At 33.9% G+C, this 25,276-nt stretch overlaps 5 protein-coding genes across 6 annotated transcripts; all 5 read left to right on the top strand.

Annotated features, from left to right (window-relative positions):
* The first annotated feature begins 1,155 nt into the window (after positions 1-1,155).
* On the top strand, positions 1,156-3,922 carry LOC18599851 (putative glycosyltransferase At5g03795). Its single transcript, XM_007030008.3, has 3 exons — positions 1,156-1,600; positions 2,338-2,905; positions 3,256-3,922. Exons 1-3 carry the CDS (start codon positions 1,189-1,191, stop codon positions 3,752-3,754), a joined length of 1,479 nt encoding a protein of 492 aa, XP_007030070.3. The 5' UTR covers positions 1,156-1,188; the 3' UTR covers positions 3,755-3,922.
* Positions 3,615-6,475, top strand: LOC18599850 (putative glycosyltransferase At5g03795). The gene is made up of 4 exons (XM_018120780.2): positions 3,615-3,750; positions 4,403-4,744; positions 5,058-5,625; positions 5,738-6,475. Exons 2-4 carry the CDS (start codon positions 4,420-4,422, stop codon positions 6,240-6,242), a joined length of 1,398 nt encoding a protein of 465 aa, XP_017976269.2. The 5' UTR covers positions 3,615-3,750; positions 4,403-4,419; the 3' UTR covers positions 6,243-6,475.
* Positions 6,476-10,411: 3,936 nt separating this feature from the next.
* Positions 10,412-12,854, top strand: LOC18599849 (putative glycosyltransferase At5g25310). Its single transcript, XM_007030006.3, has 3 exons — positions 10,412-10,829; positions 11,438-12,005; positions 12,101-12,854. The coding sequence occupies exons 1-3, from the start codon at positions 10,466-10,468 to the stop codon at positions 12,603-12,605; spliced, it is 1,437 nt and encodes a 478-aa protein (XP_007030068.3). The 5' UTR covers positions 10,412-10,465; the 3' UTR covers positions 12,606-12,854.
* A 1,845-nt stretch (positions 12,855-14,699) lies between these two features.
* Positions 14,700-16,457, top strand: LOC18599847 (putative glycosyltransferase At5g03795). Its single transcript, XM_018120623.2, has 3 exons — positions 14,700-15,083; positions 15,172-15,739; positions 15,822-16,457. Exons 1-3 carry the CDS (start codon positions 14,735-14,737, stop codon positions 16,324-16,326), a joined length of 1,422 nt encoding a protein of 473 aa, XP_017976112.2. The 5' UTR covers positions 14,700-14,734; the 3' UTR covers positions 16,327-16,457.
* Positions 16,458-17,428: 971 nt separating this feature from the next.
* Positions 17,429-24,638, top strand: EDA30 (O-fucosyltransferase family protein). 2 transcript variants are annotated; one of them, XR_016026420.1, is made up of 12 exons: positions 17,429-17,902; positions 18,007-18,227; positions 18,328-18,412; positions 19,470-19,540; positions 19,622-19,710; positions 19,792-20,035; positions 21,032-21,144; positions 21,345-21,435; positions 21,673-21,801; positions 22,655-23,208; positions 23,692-24,217; positions 24,381-24,638. XR_016026420.1 is itself a non-coding variant. In XM_018122208.2 (11 exons), the coding sequence occupies exons 2-11, from the start codon at positions 18,063-18,065 to the stop codon at positions 24,116-24,118; spliced, it is 1,968 nt and encodes a 655-aa protein (XP_017977697.2). In that variant the 5' UTR covers positions 17,430-17,902; positions 18,007-18,062; the 3' UTR covers positions 24,119-24,638. The 2 variants fall into 2 exon arrangements, 1 of the variants encoding a protein (XP_017977697.2); XM_018122208.2 differs by having other exon boundaries at positions 17,430-17,902; positions 23,692-24,638.
* Positions 24,639-25,276: the final 638 nt, after the last annotated feature.

The raw sequence follows: 25,276 nt of genomic DNA, 5'->3' as shown, positions 1-25,276 counted from the left end.
TATAAGAAATATAATAATAATTATATATATATATATACTAGGATTTTTTTAGTAAATATACTTTAAATATAAAAATATTTACTTAATTTCTATTTTGTGTTAATATTACAAAAATTATAACTTATAAAATTATTAATTATAATACATATACATTTATTTTTATAAACTTATAATATATAAACTTAAAGAGAAGTTGTGAGATTAGATTAGTTTTGAAACCTAATTATTTTTTTAAAATTTCATATAATTAAGGATAAACTCATATAGTTAATTAAATTATTTCATGAAATTATAATTATTAGTTAACTTGTAATGTTTTTTAATATATATACTTTATGTATATTAGGTTTATTTATAAAGAATATAATTACTATTATATATATTAAAATATTTTTATTCTATATATGTACTTTAAATATAAATATATTTACTTTCTATTTTGTGTTAACATTGCAAAAATTATTTATTATAATATATATACTTTTTTTTATATAAACTTATAATATATATATCTGAAAGGAAGTTGTGAGATTAGAATAGTTTTGAAACATAGTTTTTTTTTATTTCATGTAATTAAGGGTAAATTCATGTAGTTAATTAAATTAATTAATGAAACTATGATTATTAATTAACTATGAATGTCTTTTAATATATATACTTTATATACATTGAGTTCATTTATAAAAAATATAATTATTATTATATATATAATAAAATATTTTTAATATATATAATTTAAATATAAATATATTTACTTTCTATTTTGTATTAACATTACAAAAATTATAACTTATAAAATTATTAATTATGTTTGATATATTTGTTTTTGATTATTTAAATTTAAATTTATTATTTGTATGTTTTATTAATTTAATTATTAGTAAATTACAAAATATGCAAGAAAAATATTATTGTATATGGATACAGGTACGGATTCAGATTTTGATAATTAGGTACTTATGAATAGTATTTTAATAATTTTTTAACTTAATCAAATTTTTAAATGAGTTAGGATAATTATAGGATGATGAAAATAAATTAGAGATAAAGTTAAGGTAATAATTTTAAAAATATTTAAATAATTAATAAAATTTGAATATTTTATTTTTTATAAGAGTAGGTAGAGATACCTCAAAATTAACATGTACCATCCGTTGACAATCGCATCCTTCATGGTTTTTTTCTCCTATGAAAATCCACTTTCAACGTCTCTCTCTCTCAAGCAAAGCAATGGCACGTTCTTCATTGCCCCTCTACTACTTCTCTCCCAGGCGTGTCTCTTCACCTTCTTCAAAGTCCTTCTTCTTTGTTCCTGCAACTTTAGCTCTCATTTCTACTATTTTCATTCTCTTTTATATCTTCACAACTTCAACTCTCTTCACTTCGCATCATCACAGGCACACGCTTTACTTAAAACAGCCACTTGGATCATTTCCATCTTCCCCGTTGACTCAAAATGTTCCCTCATTTTCACTTCATAATAATGGTTTTAAAAATGGGACCTTTGATTTGCCCAAAAGGCCTCCATTGAAGGCAGTTGGTGGTGGTGAAGATGCGACTATGAGTCAAGTGACTTCTAGACCTCATTTTGGGTCGGAGGGTATGTCAATTTCGAGATATTTAATAATGGGTATATGTTAGTTGTTGGATTTGTTTTGGTATTTGTTGGTCCTCTGATCATGCACTTGAGCTTCAATATTTTTGAGCTTTGAGGTTACAAGTCTTGATTTGTGGATTTTGACTTTTGTTTCAGTTCTGCTTGCTGTTTGTATAATGTTGCCTATTTATTGCTTTAAATATTAGTATATTCCTGAACTTCTGAGGAAGCTATATGGCTTGCAGATTATGAATGTTGAAATTTGTTCAGGCTTTGATGTTTACAAGGTTTGAACTTTTCTGGTCATAGATGTATAAAGGATGTTGGAAAATTGTACAAAAAGTGAAGGTTAGATAGAAAGGAGAAGAATTGAGAACCTCCTATTCGGAAAAATCAAAATTAGCAGCCTAATAAATGCCATTTTCTCTTTCCTTTTCTTTGTGAGAGATCAAGATTTATAGTTATCAGCATCCTTGTAGTTAGATTTCATCTGACAAAAAGAAAATTGAGATCAATATGCATGTGTAGTTGGTCGATGGACTAGTTTATGGATGTTGTATACTGGAAATGGTTGAGAAGCAAATGATTTAACCAGTTCAATTAATTTGAAAAGTTTCTGTGTCCTGTTTGTTTTGTTATTTGTGAGATTCAGTGTCAGAGAAGCTATAGTCTATATTTATAAAGCATAAACTTTAATATTCTACCACAGGAACTGGAAACTATTGGTTTTTATGGTTCAGGAAACTTTGTGAATAATTTGGAGGTGTTCCATGATGGAGATATTTTTCTGGAGGACTATAAAGAAATGAATAGGAGCTTCAAGATATATGTTTATCCTGTCAAACGAAATGATCCCTTTGCACATGCACTCTTGCCTGTGGATTTTGAACCTGGGGGTAATTACGCCAGTGAAAGTTACTTTAAGAAGGCTCTCATGAAAAGCCATTTCATAACCAAAGATCCAACCAAGGCAGATCTTTTCTTTCTTCCTTTCTCAATTGCAAGGTTGAGGCATGACCGTAGAATTGGTACAGGAGGTATCCAAGATTTTATCAGAGACTACATCTTTAACATTAGTCAAAAGTACCCTTATTGGAATCGTTCTGGTGGAGCTGATCACTTTTATGTTGCTTGTCACTCCATTGGACGATCAGTGATGGCAAAGGCACGGGAACTAAAACTTAATGCCATTCAAATTGTGTGTTCTTCTAGCTATTTCCTTTCTGGGTACATTGCTCACAAGGATGCATCTTTACCTCAAGTATGGCCAAGAACAGGAGACCCCCCTAACCTTGCTTCATCTAAAAGGTGAAAACACTCACCCCTTGATATGTTTAAACTTATAATGCACCACAATGGCTTACTACAAGTTTGATCTGCTTTCATTAAAAATGAAGTTTGATTTGCAATAAATATTCGTAATTTAGGTTCTTCTGAGTCAAGAAAAATAGATTCAGTTCTGTAGATTTTCTGAAATGATCAAAGTTCAGACACTAGCCATTTCTTGTTTTCTTATCCTTTTGAAGTGACCGATATGTCTAAACTCTGATATAAATTTACAATTCATATCAAACATGTCGAGTTGCTGAAGTTTTTTGTTATTGTTGTTAGAGGTACTTAAACCATTTTTTCATCCAATTTGTAAAATGAAATTGCAGGAACAAACTTGCATTTTTTGCTGGATCCATCAACTCCCCAGTACGTGAGAAGCTTCTAAAATTTTGGAGAAATGACTCTGAGATTGCTGCTCATTATGGTCGGCTTAAAACACCTTATGCTGATGAGTTACTCAGCAGCAAGTTTTGTCTCCATGTAAAAGGCTTTGAAGTCAACACAGCTCGTATAGCAGATTCATTATATTATGGTTGCGTCCCAATAATCATTGCTAACTACTATGATCTCCCATTTGCTGATATTCTAAACTGGAAGAGCTTCTCAATTGTTGTTGTAACTGTAGATATCCCATCGCTTAAGCAAATCCTTCGAGGGATAACTTCTGATGAGTATTTATCGTTACAGAGCAATGTCCTGAAGGTGCGGAAACATTTCCAGTGGCATGTTCCTCCCATAGATTTTGATGCCTTTTACATGGTGATGTACGAGTTGTGGCTCAGACGAAGTTCTGCTCGAATAAATTTTTCTTTGGATCCCAAGTAATGACTGTATTTTTTCTTTATCATTGGTGATTTATTAGGTCCTACAGGATAGGTTATGTGTACAGTTTTTTATTGATTGTTTTTTCAATAAAACAGCATGCAAGTTGGGATTTGATCTATAATCATATTGTTCTGAAATAGATTCCCCGGTGAAAGAAAATTAGAGAAACATTTGCAATTATCCATTTATTTTTTTAGATCAAATTTGTCAAAGGACCTTTTAAGTCCACTGAGCTAAACATAAGTATTTAATGGGATTTGTATCTGTTGAATAACAGAAAATGATGACGAAAACATGCTTGTGGGACACCCCTGAATAAAACTAAGAATGAAAAAAAAACTTCATTACCATCATCTTTTACCCACCCTTTTAAACATGAAATCCTGGTGGAAGTCTAAATCTATATTAGATCCATCACCAAGTTTCTTTTTCTTTATAATATGTCCAAAGGTCTTTATAAACGGTTCATTGGCTTTTCTTTCTGGAAACATGTGTTAAGACAAGTCTTCACTGCAGAATGTGAAACATAATGTGAGAATACCTTCTTTCTTTTTCCTGATCTTGACAACTTTAATAGATGGAGCTATTAGTTAATTCACTGAACTATATATTCATAATGATTGAATGCCTATCCCTATACTTTTTCAGGCTCCTGATTTGCTCTCATGGCGAAGTCTTCTTCTCTTTGCTACCACATCTCTCAGCACCGTTTCTCAACATCTTTCGGGGGCTCTTTCTTTTTCTTACCTTTAAGTTTGGCAATTTCTACTTTTCTTGTTATTTTCTTATACATATGGTGTACAAACTCAAATCTTTTCACTGATCCACAAAACAATCATTACCAAGAATCTTCACCAAAGTCTTCTTTACTCCAGCAAATGATTCCATTTTCATTGGAAAAAGCTGCTGAAGATATGTTTTATTCATCCAGATCTGCTCCTCTGTCAAAAGGGAACCAATGGTCTATGGCAAACCCTTTTGGCTTATATGGTAAGTGAACTTACTATAGGAGTATGGTTTGTTAGGAGATTCAACGTTATTTAGTACCTCTGTCATGTTAACTTTGCAAAACTGATAAGTGGACAGCATTTCGACTGTTATTAATAAGGTTTCAAAGAGCTCCTCAATCCCTTAGAACTTTATGCTAAAAGGCCTCTGGTTTTCTTTTGCTATAAGGCACCTGTAGAAAATTCATGGCAATCCAATTTGGCCTATGATATTAATGAACTTTCCATCAATCTGTTTCAGCATTCATATTGTAGCCCTGAGTTTAACATTAAACTCTTGTGATTTTGTTGCTCAGGAAACTATGTAAATAACACGGAGTTGTACCATGATGAAGATTTCTTTCTGCAAGATTACAAGGAAATGAATAGGAGCCTTAAAGTATTTGTATATCCTCACAGCAGAGATGACCCCTTTGCCACAGTGCTCTTGCCGGTGGATTATGATCCCAAGGGTCATTACGCCAGTGAACTTTACTTCAAGAAGGTTCTTTCGAAAAGCCACTTCATCACAAAGAATCCGAGTGAGGCAGATCTCTTCTTTTTGCCTTTCTCTATTGTGGAAATGCGGCATGACCCTAGGATTGGTCCAGAAGGAATGCAAGATTTTATCAAAGATTACATCTTCAATATCAGTCACAAGTACCCTTACTGGAATAGGACAGATGGGGCTGACCACTTTTATGTTGCTTGTCATTCCATTGGGCGTTTTGCCATGGATAAGGTATTTTCAGCCAAGTTCAATGTGATTCAAGTTGTTTGCTCTTCATCCTATTTTGTAGCTGGATATATTCCTCACAAGGATGCTTCTATGCCACAAATTTGGCCCAGACAAAGAGATCCGCCAAACTCTGCTTCATCAAAAAGGTGATATTACATTTATTTAAATTTCTTTTGTTTTTCTCATTCCTTTATGATCTTCCTCTTCGCTGGCTGCTTTCAAAGTCATCTTATCTTACTTTCCCAAATGAAATTGCAGAAAGCAGCTCGCCTTTTTTGCTGGGACAATCAACTCCCCTGCACGTCTAGCTCTTATTCAAGCTTGGGGAAATGACACAGACATTTTTGCCCACTTTGAGAGGCTTAGAACACCTGATGCCGACCAGCTTCTTGGTAGCAAGTTCTGTCTCCATGTCAAAGGCTTCGAAGTAAACACAGCTCGTGTTGCAGATGCAATATATTATGGTTGTGTTCCGGTGATTCTGGCCAATCACTATGATCTTCCATTCGGAGACATAATAAATTGGAAGAGCTTCTCCGTTGTGGTTCACTACATGGATATCCCAGTATTGAAGAATATACTTCAAAGGATTAGCTTAGAAGAGTATTCCTTACTACAAAGTAACACATTGAAGGTGCGCAAACATTTCCAGTGGAATGATCCTCCGACTGATTATGATGCATTTTACACGACTATGTATGAATTGTGGCTCCGCCGGAGTTCTGTCAGGGTCCGATTAAGTGCGTCTATGGAATTCATGTAAATAGATTCAATGCTCTGTAATGGCATTAGGCATTCTGACGGAGTTAGGCCCTGCTTGCAACACTCCTTGGACTCAAAAAAGTTAGTTTTGTATTTGGAGAAATAGTGTTATGTGCTAATTACGTTTCTTTATTTTGTTTTCATGTTAGCCATGTTTTGGCAGTTAATGCAAATGTAAGAGATAATTCACAAACTTAGTGGAATGACAATCTCAAGTAGTGTTATCTAATTTCCTTAAACTTTATTTGTTTGTTTTTCAACATTATCTTTTATAAAGCTATGAAAGTCATTATCCTTGTTAATGAAAGTGGGTGATTATCTTCCTCTTTTTATTTTAACACTCAATAATTTCTTTTTAGTATCTCAAAATTGTAACATGATATTAGAGCTGTAACCTTAAAGGATTGTGTTGGTGTAAAATTACTTTAAAAAACCCTGTTAGCTTATCTTCCTTGCTTGTTATTGTCTATCTTCGAAATATCAAGAAAATAGCTTTTGCAAATTTCAATGCTATTGCTCCATCCATTTTTACAGGAAAAAACTACTCAATATGGGCAATGAAAATAGAGAAATATATTCGTGCATTTGATCTTTGAGAGTTCGTTAAAGTTGGTGGACATCCTCCTGCGATGAGGCAATCAAACCCAACAATTGTATAATTAAAGCAGCATAGCAAAGAAATTGCATAAAGCCTTATCTTGTATTCATTATGCTATTTCTACTATTTTTGGCAGAAATTGTGAATCTGCCAAAGAAGCATGAGACAGGTTGAAAGTTGAGTTTTATGGTAGTGATAGGACCCAGCAAATATAAATTCTAAATTTGCTTAGGGAGTTCGAAGTAGAGAAGATAAAGGATGAGGAAAGTGTGAAAAACTACTTGGGAAGATTTTGAAAGTAGCGAATTAGTTAAGATTATTTAGGAAAGATTTATCATAAATAAGAATAGTCAATAAATTTCTTTTAAGCCTGCTAGAGAAATTTGAAGTCAAGATATCTTCTTTGGAGGACTTGAAGGATATGTCCATGTTGATCGTAATAGAGCTCGTAAATGCTTTGCAAGCTCAAGAGCAAAGAAGAGTTTTGAGGCATGTTGAAAATGCTTTACTGGCACGAGCAAGGGAGAAGAAAAATGGTGATAAGAAACATGGTAAGCAAATAGCTTAGTACCCTCCTTATTCTTACTGTAAGAAATGCAACCATTATGAACGTTTTTACTGGTACAGACCAAATGTTACATGCAGGTCTTGTAACCAGCTTGATCATGCGGACAAAGCATGCAAGAACAAGTTGATCGAGGAGAAGAAAGAGCTACAGTAACTAACGAACATGAGGCAAATGAGGAGGTGTTATTCATGGCCAAGAAACCGGAAAGATCAAGAAGCTCTAGTGTTTGGCTTATTGACCATGAGTGTTCCAAAGATATGACTAGAAACACAAATAATTTTTTTTCCTTGAACGAGAATTACACATCTCAAGTGGAGATTGGTAATGGTGAATATCTCAAAATTCTTAGATATGGAATAGTTGGAGTGCAAACTCCATCAAGTATTAAATCTATTTTCAACGTTCATTATGTGCTTGAAGCTAATCAAAGCCTGTTGAGTGTTGGCCAAGTTGTTGAAGAAAATTATACCCTGCTATTCAAAGAGAAAGTGTGCATAATCTTTGACTCTTATGGTGTTGAGCTGTTGTCGGTTCAAATGAAAAACAAATGTTTTCCACTTGATTGGTTAAAGGCGGAACACAAGGCATATTATTGTGTAACCAGTGCTGCCAAGTTTTGGCACAAAAGACTCAGGCATGTCAATTCCAAGTCTATCAAATGGATGATCACTAATAGTCTCGTTGAAAGTCTTCCATTGTTGACAAATGAAAAAAAAGTTCAGGATGACCCGGAAGAAAAATTACCGAAGCCCTGTTTGGCTAGAGCACTGGAAACTCCTGAGGAGCATTCCAATGGAACATCAGGACATAAGATTAATGGCATGAGTGTTCTTCAGCAACATGTTGCCTCTTTTGACCAAGACAACAACGAAATTATTTATCTTTGGGAGACTTACAAAGATAACATGCACAAAGCTAAACATGTGAGTGATTCAGGAACATATGACACTAAAGGATAGATTTAAATTACTGAGATCCAAACTGGGAGTATTGAAAGTTGACCTTAAAGAGGTGTGATAGAGTTAGGCCTTGCTTGCTATATTTCTTAACGTGAAAAGTCAATTTTCAATTTGGAGAAGTAGTACTGTGTGCTAATTACATGTCTTTTACTTACTGATTATTTGATTTCTTTATTCTGTTTTCATGTTGGCTATGTTTTGGCAGTTAATGCAAACTAAGGGACAGCCCACGAATTTAATGGTGTGGCAATTTCAAGTAGTTCTTTCTAATTTCTTTTAATTTCAGTATTATCTTTTGTAAGCCTATAAAAAATCAACATCTTTGTTAATGAAAATGAGTGATTATCTTCTTCCTTTTCTTTTAGCACTCAACATTAGTAAGTATTATAATTTCAGTATTATCTTTTGTAATCTCAAAATTCTAACACATTAATAAGAGTTTTCTTTCCTTGCTTTTTTTTTTCCCCAAGTCTGTACAGTGTTTTCCTTCCTTGGTTGAATGCGTCTTCCATTAGTTTCTGCTATCTCCTTTATCAGTTGGTTGTATGTACATGCAGCCATTGTTTCATAAAAAATCCTTATGAAAATGAACTATATAAACTCCGTTGGAGAACTGACCTTGTAATTCTGTTGAAGAGAAACCTTGCAAACTCTCACTACTGCTCAGGAAACTCTCCCTCATCCAAGAAAAGTATCAAGAGCAAGAGCTAGAGAATAATCACCCACCTCATTCAAAAGTAATGGATACATGTTCAAAAATAATCAGCTTTCTGATTTATATGCTCCCGGCAAAGAATTCACTTGGGAATCAGAATGAAAGGAGTTATTGCCATTATCAAGGGAGTCACTCCCTTGTGTTGGATTTCTCCAACTTTTTGTTGACTCTCCTCCAGCTATAATATGTTGGCATAAAATGATGTCCAACTCTTGTTGGAATCACAGGAAAGTATTCTATTGACTCCTTGTTTTATCTAATTCAGAAAAATTTTAAATGAATAAAGAAAGAGAAGCAATTGGGGCTGATTATTGTCAGTAACTGCACTTTTTTGCCTCCTAGCTTCTACACTGAGTGATCTGGGCTATCCGGCATGCCTTGTTTGACAATGTTCATAAGTTTCGATTGCTGATGTGAAGATGAAACCTTTGAATTGTTCTGCTGATAAGGTAATGGAGCTCAAAAGCTGAAATCAGAATAACAAAAGTGTTTACTGTTAATTCATCATGCTCACTTCTTGATCTCCATTAAATATGGGTAAATTTTTCTTGTTAATTCTTCATGATAATTCATTAGCTGGTAGGTCTTGGAGACTAGATGTTAATTTTTCTTGTATTCATGATAAATCATAGATCTAGATGTTAATTTTAAAGCCATCCCACTCAATATTCCAATATTTATCACATTTCATGGCAGTCTAATAGCTAGAATATGGCTTGGAGCAAAATTTTCTTGCATTACTAGGATTCTTGCAGCTTTTATCACACAATAGCAACTCCCTAGAAAGCTTCTATTGCTGACAATCTGATATAGCTTTGTATATAAACAAATACTTAAGTTTTACTGCTTATTGTATATTGTAATTGTTTATAATATTTGATAGTAAAGAGTTAAGTAAGAATTTTTTTACCTTTTCTTGGCAATTTTTAAAGAAAAGATCTCTTAAATTTCTTTGGAACCTCCCTTCAATTCCAGGTATTTCATTTCCATATATTCAAGATCTTGACATTTCCTTCACCTGCTATTTGCATGGTTGCAGGGACAAAATCATGACAAAGAATTCAAAATGTTGGAATTTAATTTCAAATCAGTGACTTGCTATTGACTGAAAGCTTCAAGTTAGAGGTGAATAAAGCTACACTTGCAACATGCCTTGAAAACAACCCTGCCTGATATATAGTTTTGTAAATGGTACATCATGCACATTTTTTTATTTGATTCTTTTCATTATTCTGAGTTCATGACCATTTATAGTTGATGTAATAATATGTCAGTACACCCTGAAATCAATGAGATAAACTATATAAGGCATACTAACAATCTTTATCTGTTCAGTTTTTTAGATGATCATCATTTGTTTAGGCAACTTGCCTTCTAACTCTTAATGGGGAAGTCCTCTGTTGTAATCTACAATGTCTCCAAGCAGCAGTATACCCCCACTTTCAAAATATTCTTCTTCTTGTTACCCATAAGTTTAGCTTTTACTAGCTTTCTTCTCATCTTCATCTACATATACTCTACCTCAAGAGTTTTTACCAATCCCCAAGCAAGTCCTTACCTAGAACCTGCAACAAATTCTTCTATATTTGAACAGTTGTTCTCATTTTCAACTGACAATGAGGAGACAATTCCATTTTCAATCGACAACACTGCTGAAGATTTATTCTTTGATCTACCAAGAACTGCCAGTTATGCAAAGCAGAACCAATGGTCCATAGGACTAGGAGATCTGTTTGGCCTTTTTAGTGGTATGTAAATTTGGAGTTTTGTGCTCCTAGACCTTGTTTAGCTTATGAATATTGTTATATATATATATATATATTATATATATATATATATTTCTTTTTTAATGATTATTGAGATTAGAATTGTTTGATAGAAAGCAGTTTGAGTTAGACTTGATCTTTTAGATTGCTCATTTCTTTGCCTTAAATTTCAACATAGGCTAGTAATGATGCTAAAAATGATGGTCCAAGCAAAAGCATAGAGACATGATAGAAGCAATTTAGGGAGACAAAGGCAATTGATAATTGCAATTCAAGGTTGCATTGAACTTTGATTTTCAGGAATGAATTGGTAGAGTCTCTACCTGCTGGAATTGCTGAATAACTGTAAAGCTAATAACTTACTCTGTTCCCATGATGGGCATATATGTAGAGCATGTCCTCAATTTAATTCCCTTGAAATATATGATAGCAGACTGCTGATATTCATTTTAGCCATAACAATGAGTAATATAGGGCTTGAGGCATGGCAATCTATGTAACCTCATATCAGCAAATTTAGAACCAATCCACAATAGCATTGCATAAAGACAAGCCGATATGGGAAATAACCTGTTGGTTTTTTTGTTCAGGATACAATATGAGTAACACAGAGATATATCATGATACTGATATCTTTCTGGAAGACTACAAGGAAATGAATAAGAGCTTTAAGATATTTGTTTACCCTCATAAGCCAGATGACCCCTTTGCAAACGTGCTCTTGCCGGTGGATTTTGATCCCAAGGGTCATTATGCCAGTGAACTTTACTTCAAAAAAGCTCTTGTGAACAGCCACTTTATAACAAAGGATCCGAATGAGGCAGATTTTTTCTATATGCCTTTCTCAATTGCTGATATGCGCCATGACCCTAGAATTGGCCCTGAAGGACTGCAAGATTTCATCAAGGATTACATCTCCAATATCAGTCATAAATACCCCTACTGGAATCGAACTGGAGGGGCCGATCATTTCCATGTTGCTTGTCATTCCATTGGCAGAATAGCCATGGACAAAGCAGTTGAAGCCAAAGAAAACTCGATTCAAGTTGTTTGCTCTTCAACGTATTTTGCAGCAGGGTACTTTCCTCACAAAGATGTTTCTATGCCACAAATTTGGCCTAAAGAACAAGATCCAAAAAAACTTGTTTCATCGAAAAGGTGAACTTTTTTACCATTTTTAACTATAAGATGTACACCGGTAATCTTGTTCGGATGAATCATCTCTGAAGTAAACAAAATGAAATTGCTTGCAGGAACCAACTAGCTTTCTTTGCTGGACAAGTTAACTCCCCGGTACGAGCAGCTCTTTTAAAGCACTGGAGAAATGATACCGAAGTATATGCTCACTTTGGACGACTTGAAACTGATGATGGGGAGCAGCAACTCAGAAGCAAGTTCTGCCTCCATGTCAAAGGCTTTGAAGTTAACACAGCTAGAGTAACAGATGCATTGCATTATGGTTGTGTTCCAGTGATCCTTGCTAACCACTATGATCTCCCATTTGCTGATATTCTCAACTGGAAGAGTTTCTCAGTTGTTGTACACTACATGGATATCCCAGTGTTGAAAAAAATCCTTCAAGGAATAAGCTTGGAAGAATACTCATGGTTGCAAAGCAATGTACTGAAGGTGAGGAAACATTTCAAATGGAATGTTCCACCAGTTGAGTATGATGCATTTTACATGGCTATGTATGAGCTGTGGCTTAGGAGAAGTTCTGTGAGGGTTCGGCTCAGTGCTTCCAGGGAATACATATAAAGACTCAAAGCAAATCTCTGGTGGGTTCCAAAGGCTTTAGGATTTTTTTTTTTCCCATTTTTCCCACTTTTGATTTGTTTTTCTGGTCTATCATGGCATGGGAGATGGACCATGATTGTTCATCTGCACTCCATAAAGCTCTAGCTTTAATTTCCTCAAATATTGCATTTTTTTTCCCATTTTTGTACACATGAGAAGAAAATCTACATATTTTCAATATATGCAGCTGAAATCTTTGGTGTGTGTCAATTAATAGAGCTACAATCTTGATTCATCCTGGACAAAAGGCTATTTAAGTTTACAACCTTAGATCTTCAAAAGTAGAAAAATATTGCAAGTACTTTCAGGTTATCATTAAAATGCATTGCATGCTCATAGTGCAAATCTTCATACTTTCATAAGTAATCCATTGTGAGGGAAAATTTTATGCAAATTGTGAGCAGCTTTCCTTTAGCCTTTCATGAATTTCCCAGCCTGTCAATGATATATATAATGGTTATTTCTTAATAACATTATTATTACTATATATTTATCAAAATTAATTATTTAATAAGGTAATTTATTCTCATTAAGAACATAAAATAAATATTTTCAAGCACGTACTGTATTACTTTAATATCGATAAATCGTACTAAAGCATTTGATTCAATACTAAACTTATCAAATTTCTCCTCTTTCAAATAAAAAGAATGGCCAATCTTTTCAAGTAAAACGTAAATAACCAACCCAATCAATTCTTGTCCTAAATAGTCTGGACTTGTCATTTATGTCACATTTAAAGAGAAGGAAAGGAAAAGGGTCAGAACTAGAACCTGAATTGAAGAGTTTAAATATAGTACATTGGTAAAAAAAGTAAGAACTGGTCTCTCTTTGAGCAGATGAGAAATGTGAGGTGCAGTAATGGTTCGTATTCATGGTCCCCTTTGGAACTCTCATTTAATATTTGCTGTTCCATGTCATTTATACCACTATGATCAAATGTGAATCAATCAAGCAGCATTAAATTTGAGGTCCCTCCTTCCTAGCAATAGAGATTCTTTCATTTCTAGCTATTAATTTGTGATGAATTTCCATGTAAAATATCAAAGAATTTGAACATGAACAAACAATTAATTCGAAATAAAAAGAGTACTTTACTAATATAAGAACAATTATGTCTGTATAAGTTGTTTCCATAATTGTTTGAATAACATGTATTTGACATAGATAATAATGACATGAAAAGCTATTGAGTTGGAAAGGTACAGGACTGGCTGGACCTGGATGGGATGTGGGAAATGGCCATCGCACGTGCTTTATTGAAGACAATGACTTGATGCTGGTGGCCAACACCGATTCGGTGGCCATACATTTGCCAGTCGGGTTGGGTTCTAAGCAGACCAAATTTGCTGTACCCTCCTTTCTTTTCTCCTCTTTTGTGAACATAAAATCAGAAATTGCTGTTCTTGACTCTAGGTAAGAACTGTTGCAAACATAAATTAGATTGCAAATTAATAATAATAATAATAATAATCATAATCATAATAATATACTAACCATGACATCAATCTGAAAATGCTATTGAACCAAATATCACTAGCATTTAGCTTTTTTAAAAAAAGGTTATCCTATGCATACCATTTAGAAGAGTTTTCACATTTTCCAAGCGAAATTAGATAGGTATAGTGTATTTATAATAACAATAATAAATTAATTGATTATTGAATGAATATTCGACACCCATTTAACGTATAAATATGGAAAGAGTCATGGATTAAATATCCAAAATAGTTTAAAACTAGTGATGGGGATGGCATGCATTAAATATGGCAAGGAGAAGAATAAAATATCTTTATAATAAATTGTTTAATTTGAGAAAGGAAAATGAAGGAAAAGCTAACACTGTAACATGTTTTTTATTTTTAAGACAATCCAATTTTCATAAATTAATGAAAACTATATGCTGAAAGCAGCCTGTTGTACACATTTTTTCTTTTAATAGTTCACTATCATATTCATCTTGATTATATTTAATGGAAGTAGCTGTCTATCAATGTACCTTACATTATCAACTAAACTATATAAATCGTTCATTCAAAAATATTCATTAGGGAAAATTCCTCTGTTCCTATTTTTTTTCCCTTTTCTTAATGGGGAAATCATCTTCTTTCCTCTACCAAGTCTCTCAGCACCGTTTCCCTGCAACTTTCAAAGGGTTTTTCTATTTTTTACCTATCAGTTTAGCTCTTACAACCCTTCTTCTCATCTTCATTTACATTTCCACGACTGGGGATGTCACCAATAACCATGCACAAACCACTCTTTACCTCGAGACTTTGCCTGGAACAGCCTCGGTTTCTTCCTTAGTCGATCAAACCATCCCAACAATTCCATTTGAAAATAATGACAATGATGACTTGTTTGCTGATCCTTCAAGAATGGCTCGTTTGGCAAGGGCCAATCAATGGTTTCTAGGAAATCTCTTCGGCTTAACTAATGGTATGGATTATTTGGATTTTGCACTTTTAATTAATAAAAAAAGGATAACAGTTTGATATGTAGTGTTCATGCATTGAAAAATTTTCAGGGAATTACACAAATAACCAGGAAGTATACCATGATGGTGATCTCTTCCTAGAAGACTACAAGCAAATGAACAAAAGCTTGAAGATCTATGTGTATCCTCATAGCAAGGATGATCCCTTTGCAAATGTGCTCTTGCCTCCGGATTCTGATTCCAAAGGAAACTATGCAAGTGAACTCATGTTCAAGAAAGCTTTGATGAAATCCCATTTCATCACCAAGGATCCTAATGAGGCTGATCTTTTCTACATGCCTTTCTCGATTTCACCAATGAGAACTGACCCAAGAATCGATGTTCATGGAATCCCTGATTTTGTCAAGAGTTATATCTCCAATATCACCCGCAAGTATCCTTATTGGAACCGAACCGGGGGAGCTGATCATTTCTATGTTGCTTGCCATTCCATTGGGAAGATTGCCTTCGATAAGGCATTTGTAGCAAGACTCAACGTCATTCAACTTGTTTGCTCTTCAACCTACTTTCCAAGCTCTTACCTCCCTCACAAGGATGCATCTATGCCTCAAGTTTGGCCTAGGCAAGGCGATCCTCCCAACCTTCTTACATCGGAAAGGTAAGCAATTTACATTTATAGAACTGGCAATTTCACACAGATACCTTTGAAACTTTTAACATAGCACAATGAAATTACACAGGAAGAGGCTTGCATTCTTCGCCGGAGCAGTGAACTCTCCGGTACGTATAGCTCTTCTCAAAGTCTGGGCCAATGACACAGAGATATTTGCACACTTCGGACGCCTCCGAACACCCTACTCCGAGCAACTCCTGGGCAGCAAGTTCTGCATCCATGTCAAGGGCTACGAAGTAAACACAGCCCGCGTCGCGGACGCCCTCTTCTACGGCTGCGTTCCTGTAATTCTAGCCAACCACTACGACCTTCCATTCACAGACATACTAAACTGGAAAAGCTTCGCAGTTGTTGTTCACCATATCGATATCCCGGTGTTGAAAAAAATCCTTCAAGGGATAAGCAACGAAGAGTACTCGATGTTGCAAAGCAATGCAGTCAAAGTACGTAAACATTTCCAATGGAATGTTCCTCCACTTGATTTTGATGCCTTTCATATGTCCTTGTATGAGCTATGGAAACGTAGAAGCGTCGTGAGGGTTAGGTTAACTCCTTCTATGGAGTTCATGTAAATGACTTCTTTTTGGTGCTTCGCTTCATCCCTTAATTGTATCAAGCTTCTCAATTTGCCTGTATTTCTTCTTCTTCTTCTTCTAGTTTTTAATTAAATAAAATATCATCAATGAGAAAAAAGTTTTTAAGATTTTGCTTGTGTTCAATGGGACAAATTCAAGAATAAAAAATAAAAAAAATAATGGCAATGTAATTAAATAACTAATTTTTTTATGAAATTATATAAATACATGTAAAATTTTTAATTACAATAAAAAATTATATTTCATATAAAAAATTAATAAACGAACTAACATATAACTAAACAAATTCATATGTGTGAGTCTTAAAGTTGTCTCCATACTATTAACATAAGATCTCATTGACTATATGTATTAGATTATTTATATCGTACTTCTCATTTCTATTTATTTCATTGGCCTTAACATTTTAAACCCATTTTTTTCCTTATCAATTCTAAACCCTATTCTAATTAAAGAATTTATATGTCACTAAGAAAATGCAATATATAATGTGTAGTTGTAAACTTTGGTGTAGGTTTCCTTGGCAGTTGGCATTGAAAGTCTTACCTAGATCTCAAGTTTTGGGTCACCCATTTTTTATTTAATCAATAGAAAAATGCTAGTATAAACTTCTTTGGGCATTTCATTTTTCATCTTTATATTAACATTTGAGCTTGTATGTAAACATACAAAATCGTATATAAATTAAATAACTATTTATTAAAGAATATTAAAACTTTAGCAAAGTATATATATTTTTAAACTACTTATCCCTTATCAATTAATATTAAGATTATCTTTCAAGTAAAGAATTTAAGATATATGAGTTGCTTTAGAGTTTTAATAAACAAGGAATATGAGTATTATGAAAATACTAGTAATTAATAGTTTTATCTAATCTTATATTAATCAGATAATCTCTTCCTTATAAACCTGATAAGGCAAATAACCTCAAATCAAAATTTTTCCCAATAAAAATGAATTTATTAAAAAAATTAAAAACAAAATCAGAACAAAAGACAAAAGAAAGTCTTCCAGCTTAGATTTTGGTTGGTACTTTTTAAGTAAAAGCAATCCCAAAGTTCACTTGTATCAGTTCTGTTCTGTTCTGTTCAAACTTCGCTTACACACCAAAATATGAAAAAACGAGAACAGAAACAAAAAACATAAACTTTAACCAAAACCTTTGATTCAGATTTAAGCTTCCATATATAATATAGATACCAATTACCAATCTTTAATCTTTTTTATTTTTGTTGCTTAGTTTCTTTTGTCATTTTCCTAGAAAAATTCACAAGAAGTTTTTTTTTTTGTTTTGCTTTTAATTTTCCTTTTCCAAAGAGACAAATCTATCTTAAATCTTAATCTGGGTCTCGACAATTTTGTCTTAAATCCTTTGCTTCCTATCCAGATTTGAACTCTACCCACTTCCCAATTCCCTGTTTGCCAGCCAAAGAAATCAAGGGAAAAGGCGAAAGGTTTAAATCTTGTATACGAATCTGGGTTCTTTTATGGTCGGAAGTGGATTTTTTAAACTGGGTTCTCTTCACTGGGAGCTTATATTACTTTCCAGGTAACAAAGGAAGAGTCTTTTATTTTATTTTACTTTGATTTGCTTCATTGTGATTTTTTTGGGGATTTTGATTTTTATATATATATTTTATTTTTGGAGTGTAGGAAGAATTGGGTGTTAACTCCAACATCCAAAAAGTAATATTTTTTGATGAGCTAAGATGGTATTCAAATCTAAGATAAAATGGGTTGCATTATTTGTGTTGACTTTATCTTTGGGATCATTGGTGGCTCATCTCTCAATGACAAAGTTTTCAAGTATGAATTTAGTCCAGTATAGCGCTAAAGATGCTTTAAGCCATGATTTTCCTAATATTGGATCACCGGTAAGTTTTTCAGATTCGGATTACAAATTTTTTATCTTTATGTGTTTCCATGTATGATGTGTTGATTTGATGATCTTTGTTTTCTTCTTGTATGTTAAAGGTTGGCAGAAATAAGAGGCTATGGGGTTCTGTGAGGTCTTTGGAGTCTTTGCAGCCATATGCAAACCCAAGAAACAGCTATCCTGGTAAGGGGTTTTGCTTAAACTACCTAATTATGTATTATGCTTTTATACCGCCAAAATTTAACTAAATTTGCACATGTATGTCACTAAGTAGGTTTGTTGGATGGATATAGTTTTAAAATGAAATAGATTTATCTTGTTGTGTAGGTTGCACCTTTTTTTTCTTCAGTTAAATTGGATCATGTTTTCAGCTTTCTTAATTATCATATTGCCCCATTATGGTATCTGAATAACACTTGGCGATCAATAGAAGAAGCTGAAAGATAGATGATTTCTGCAATTTCAAAAATGTTACAGCACTGTTAATCTTGGAAGTAGCATCAATCTTTTGTAATGCTTTAGTTCAAGTTTGTAGATTCTTATCTCCAAATCAGTTGAAAATTAAGTTTCATTATTTGGTTTGTGAAGGACAGCTAAATGTGTTCCCATGAAGTTGAATAGCCATAAATATATTTATGTCTTTTATTAGCAATGGAAATCATTTGTTTTTTTTCTTCTTTTTAACAGTTCTTGATGGTTGAGGTGTGTTTGAGGTTATGTTTTTCTTGTTTGAAATGTGGAACTCTGCTATTTCATGAATTGGGACTTGGGAATGGGACAATCTTTGTGGCACTTATACCTTTGTAGCACTTCATATTGAGCGTTATAAGAAGTTTTACTTTGGTGATGAAGATCAGAGATGCACATTATTCCTAGTACTAGCTGGCTTACCTTTGTTTATTTAAGTTTAAATTTGTGACAAAAGTGGTATATAACAGGGGCAAGCAATCCTAAGGAGTTGTTGAGATTAAAATTTGCTTTGTGATTTCTATGATAACAGTTAATTAGGTTGAGATCTCAATGATATGTGTAATCTGAAAAGAACTATCTGAAAAGTCAGAGCATTCTTGATTTTTACTAAATAAGCTTTATCAGAACATCAATCTTTCTTATGTTTACCATTCAGTTAAACAAAAACATTACATGTTGTTTGGTTTTGTCCTTGTTGCTTGATATTTGACTAGCTTCAAATAATTCTTTTACTCTGTTAATTAGTAATTGATCATCTCTCTTTTAACAGTTCCGAATGATAATAATAATGGTTTCATCTATGCAAAAATCTTTGGTGGATTCGAGAAGATAAGATCTTCGGTATGATCTGTTAGGTGTATTAAAAGTCATTTTGTTACTATTCTTTATTGGCCGTTCATAACATTTTTGTTAAATTTCTAGATCTGTGATCTTGTCACCATATCCAGGCTTCTAAATGCTACTCTTGTAATTCCAGAGATACAAGAAAGTACACGTTCAAAAGGCATCAGGTATAGTTTCTTAATGTCTTTGTTGTAAATTCAGTTTCGGGCCGTAAATGATATATTATTACCCCTTTCTTTTTTATACAGTTATAAATTCAAAAGCTTTTCCTATCTTTATGATGAGGAGCAGTTCATTGCATCACTTAAAAATGATGTAATTATTGTGAAAAGCCTGCCTGAGTATTTAAAGGCTGCAAGAAGAAAGAATGAGTTCCCTACTTTCAAGCCCAAAAATTCTGCTTCTCCAAGTTTTTATGTCAAAGAAATTTTGCCAAGCTTGAAGAAAGCCAAGGTTGTTGGGTTGATTATTACTGATGGAGGGTGCCTGCAGGTAGTTCAAAGCCTTATAATTGTACATAATATATTGTCATAACTGCATAAAAACAAATGTTTGATAAAGTGACGTCCTTTTTCCAAGATTCCTCTATATATTCTCTCCAACTACAGAAATTGCTTTTCAAAGTGCATGTATTGTTCCAAGATTCACTTATCTGTTCTCTCTAAATTCAAGGGGCATGGTTCTCACTTCATTGGCCCTTATTTGTTAGTTTATGCATATCTCTAATATTATGAATGTTATTTAGTTCTTTGTGTGTGCATGCACATTAAAACATCTTTGATCTATCATTATTTTTATGAAGCTACTTAAGTCCTCCCTCTGCAAAAAATATTATGTTGCCAGGTGATGATTTTTTCCAAGGAGAAAGGAAGATTAATTTTTCTGCCTGTACATGTCAGGCCTTAGTTTGCTGTTGCAAAATAGTTTTAACGGACAGTCTGATAATCATTTTTATGTTTGTATGATTTTCGTGCTTACAAGTCTTAGTAATGATTGCATCTCCGTCTGTAGTATGGAAAAATTCCTGAGTTTATAAGCAAGTATACCAAGCGTGACGGTTTTTCCATGTTAGGTAAGGTGAAATATGCCACACCTCACGGGTGAATCTGATGTATCTTTTTCTGTCTGTTGTCTGAATCTGTGTTGGATTCATTTGACCACTCTTGTCAGGATTTTTCTTATCATATTTAAGTTCTCTGTCTGCTCAGCTTGGTGGAAATTTCATTGCTTCTGGGTTACAGTGATTTTCTAGCTCTCTAGTCTAATTTATTCTAGCATTCAAGGTTACTAGTTAACTCATATCGGTTTTCATCTGTTGTTATATAAGGCTATTGCCCATTTATGGCATGGAGGTCAAGCATGTATGATTTTTATGTGTTACGTATTCATTTATTGAAAAGTATTTACTGTTTCTTGTGATTTGCATACTTTCTCAATCAATGAAAAACTATAAGATTAATATTAAAGCAGTAACCATACACCTTTCAGTCGATTCTTCCACCCAGTATGTCCGAGTTTCAGAGGCTTAGATGCAGAGTTACCTTCCATGCACTCCAGTTTCGTCCTGAAATTCAGATCCTTGGCCGCCAGATGGTTGAGAGGTATAAGTTCCATTTGACTTTCTGCTACAGTTTAACACACTGGAGCATGAGTGTAAAATATATAGAAGTAATCCATTGCTCAATCAAGATTTATTCGATTCCCTATGCTTCTTATTTTTTGTTGATGTGTCTGCAACTATACGTACACAACTATTACATGCCTACATTTGATGAATATGAGCTTTCTAATCTTCCTGCAGGCTACAAGCCTGGGGACAACCTTTCCTAGCATATCATCCTGGTCTAGTAAGGGACACCCTGGCATATCATGGCTGTGCTGAACTTTTCCAGGTAAGCTGTTTATGCCTTTTGCCTCTTGTATCCTTCATCTAGCTTAAGTTGCATATTTTCTTTATCCCCCTTTTCATTTATTTTCTCTAGTCTAAAACAAATTCAACATTTGACGTTCTTTCATTCTTTTGAAGAATTTGTAAAATAAACAAAAAAAAAAAAGGAATTCAATCTACATGTTCGTCCAGTTCTATGTGATTTTCTATACTCTATCTTGGAATTTGGTGCTTCTTGTAGGATGTTCATACAGAACTTATACAATACCGAAGGGATCAGATGATCAAGCAAGGGATCATTAATGAAGAACTAAGCGTTGACTCACACTTGCGTAGAGAAAATGGTTCATGTCCTCTCATGCCTGAAGAGGTATGTTACAAACAAAATTCACCATTGCAGAGCAGGGGGTGATAATGTTTTTGAAAGTTTTCTTTTGCTCTCTATTTGTTTATTTGTGCATAATTCCTTCATAGTCCCAACAATTTCCTTGTTGCAAGTTGTGCTGATTGAAATTTATATATCAAAGTTTATATATCCTAATTGTTGAGTTTTAAAATTTCACCAACCTCTCATTATGGGAGTGGACTACAATAAAAGGTGGATTTGCAAGCATACTTTTATTGGTTCTGAATTCTAATTTGTTTGGGAAGAATGGTGTGTAGCGGAGCGATCTCTTAAGAAAGCTATCTTACCAGGATCTAATTAGTTAATCTAAGCTATGCAATACTCAAAATGAGGGAAATGGATTTTAAAAGGAAAAATGCTAATTGCTTGTAATTTAAATAACAACTTGCTACTTTATGCTTTTTTAGCACATGTTGCAACAGCCTAGGAATCACATACATATTCAGTATATTAAAAGTAATGCAAAAAAAGGAGGAGAAATAGAATGTAGACAAAAAGAAGACGGAAAGAGATGGGAAATAGCGGGAGGAAATGAGAGGGCAGAGGGGGGAATAAAGAACAACTTGGAGACACAGAATCTGAGTTGATTCCAATGATCCAGAGCCTTTATAAGATTACCAAACTAAAGTAGTTATGGTTACAATACATAAGATAATACCCTAATGTGAATTGGAAATTCCAATGTAACCCTATTAAAAATAAGGCCTAATGAGGGCCTACGGTAGTTCTCCATCAAGAAGACATAAGGATGTTTTAATGACAACAGTATTGGATGGTTGCGCTTCACTTATATATGTTTATTCCCGAATTTTTGCAGGTTGGACTTCTCCTTCGGGCAATGGGCTATCCTTCTAAAACAATTATATACCTGGCAGGCTCTGAAACTTTTGGCGGTCAACGTCTTCTGATCCCCCTACGTGCTATGTTTGCAAACCTAGTGGATCTCACTTCGTTGTGCAGCAAGACGGAGTTGTTGGAATTGATTGGTCCTGAAGCACCTCTTCCTCCAGATACTTTTCAAATACCTCATCCAAAAAGTGAGGAACAACTTAAAGAAGAGTGGAACAAGGCTGGTCCACGGCCACGGCCCCTTCCTCCACCTCCTGATAGGCCTATATATCAACATGAAAAAGAAGGCTGGTATGGTTGGATTACTGAGAGCGACAAAGAACCAGGCCCTTCACCTATGGATCTTAGGATGAAAGCTCACAGGTTACTTTGGGATGCCCTTGATTATATAGTCTCTGTGGAAGCAGATGCATTCTTTCCTGGTTTTAACAATGATGGTAGTGGATGGCCAGATTTCTCAGGCTTAGTTATAGGACAGAGGTTGTATGAGAGGGCTTCTTCTAGGTCATATCGACCAGACAGGTATGATACGCAGAAAGCTAAATTCATGAATTTTGAAATGGTTAAAACAGTAATTTAATTTACCATTGAAACTAAATTTGTCCTTTTTATGGTTTATAAAGAAAATGAAAAACCCCTGCTAAGTTATAACCAAATTACGCTATACATCTTTGCAATTTGAAAGATCCACTTGCCGCCTTCATATCAACTTTCTTATACTTACCTCCTGAAATGTGTCTGGAGGGATGTAAAACTTCTGACAATAAATTGATTTAATACTTTCGAGACTGTTTTCCTGTAAAAATCCGAAAATGCTGCCTTATTTTTTTTAAGTGCCATTCAACTTGTAAATGGCCTCACTTTAGAATCAACTTCCTGTTTCAGTTTTGTTTCCCTTTCCTTTTGTCGGGTGGTTGGCCTGCCACCAGATGCAAGCTTTCTTTGAATAAAATTACTTCTCTTTATATTTATGTCTAACACCATCTATTTTATTTTGTCGAACAGGAAAATTATTGCTGCACTTTTCAAAAGTACCCGTGATGATATGTACCATCCCAAGCGTAATTGGACACTATCAGCTAAGGAGCATCTCAACAGAAGTTTGAGTGAAGATGGCCTTATCAGGCTATCGCTGTTGGCAAAGCCAACCTCATTTCTATCGCACCCGCTTCCTGAATGCTCTTGTAGAATTTCATCTGTTGAAATCACAAAACAAACAAAAGACAAAGATGGCGGTTTCTTGTATGGAGGTGAAGAGGAGTGCCCCAAATGGATGCAGTCAGCTGGAGCTGAAGGGGTTCAATATGATGACACTGAATCAGCAGAAGATGACAATGATGTGGTTGAACAGCTAGAATCCGATGGTGCTGATGTCACTAGTAGCTTAACTTCACAGATTGATAATGATGAAGAATGGGATCCTGATGACTAATCGGATTAACAGATGATACATTTTCCTCTTTATATCATCAACCGGTGGGATTCAGTTTCCAGTAAATTCTTCTCGGGCGAAAAATTTTGGGACACGAGGGTAAACAGCCAAAGCCATTCTTTTATTTCACGGTTCCCGTCTAATCTTTTGAGATCAATAAGTAGTCAATTTTTTATTCCTGAGTAGAATCAAGTAACTCTCCAGTCACAGAAACCAAAGAGTTAGTTATATGCCTTATACATCAAAGTTTTCTAACATACAGTGGAAAGATTTGATGCAGTGATGAATTACGGCCTGAGCCATAAAAATGCCTCTCATCTCCTTCAGAGCTGAAGACATTTAGTCATTAGATTGGCTTGTAGCATTGGGAGAGAAGCTAAAACTCAGTGCTGTAATATCTTTAAGGTGGTGCAATTTTGCTTGTTGTGCCTCATGAACTGCCTTTTCTTTTTTTTTTTCCTGTTAAAAGAGTGTAAATTTGCATAGAGAAAGGATGTCAAAGGGATAGTTTTGTTATGACGATTCTTTTTACCATATGTGATCTTTAGTAAATTTTTTTTGCTTGTTTGGTAATTAAGGGAAAAGTTGTTAAAAGGAAGGCTTATACTTCAACTTTTTGTCTGGTCAGTCATTATTATCCAGCCAAATTATGTTGCTTTGATCAATGCTTGAGCAAGTTTACATGGTCCTCTGTTTGTTCTTGCTCAGTATCAACAACTCTTAAGCAAACAAACGAATATTGAAGAATTAGAGGCAAAAACCAATATCATTGGCAGACAAAAAACATACCAAAGACTATGACAGAGGGTCATTTTCCTCTGCGCCACTCAGGCCAAGGGGGCCCTCTGCTGATTAAACTAAATAAATTCATAATTTAACATTTCATGCAACAGTTTAATTTTATACTAAAACTCCATACTAGATTTACATTACTTGCATAGATATGTATATTATTTATAAATTCATAATTTTTTTTCTCAAGTAACATTTTGATGAATAACATTTATCCTCACGCAAGTTAAACTATTGATTTTGTCTCATAAAATTATCAAAATATATTCTATTTAAAGTTAGTTTATTTATTCGTATTTTAAAATAATTTTTTTTATAATTTTATTAAATAAAATTAAAAGTTTAATAGTTTATAAAAACAGAAGT

This window comes from Theobroma cacao, chromosome 5, assembly GCF_053813885.1.
Source record: "Theobroma cacao isolate CCN51 chromosome 5, ASM5381388v1, whole genome shotgun sequence".
NCBI classification, from domain to species: Eukaryota; Viridiplantae; Streptophyta; class Magnoliopsida; order Malvales; family Malvaceae; genus Theobroma; species Theobroma cacao.
This window is presented reverse-complemented; position numbering and strand designations above follow the sequence as displayed.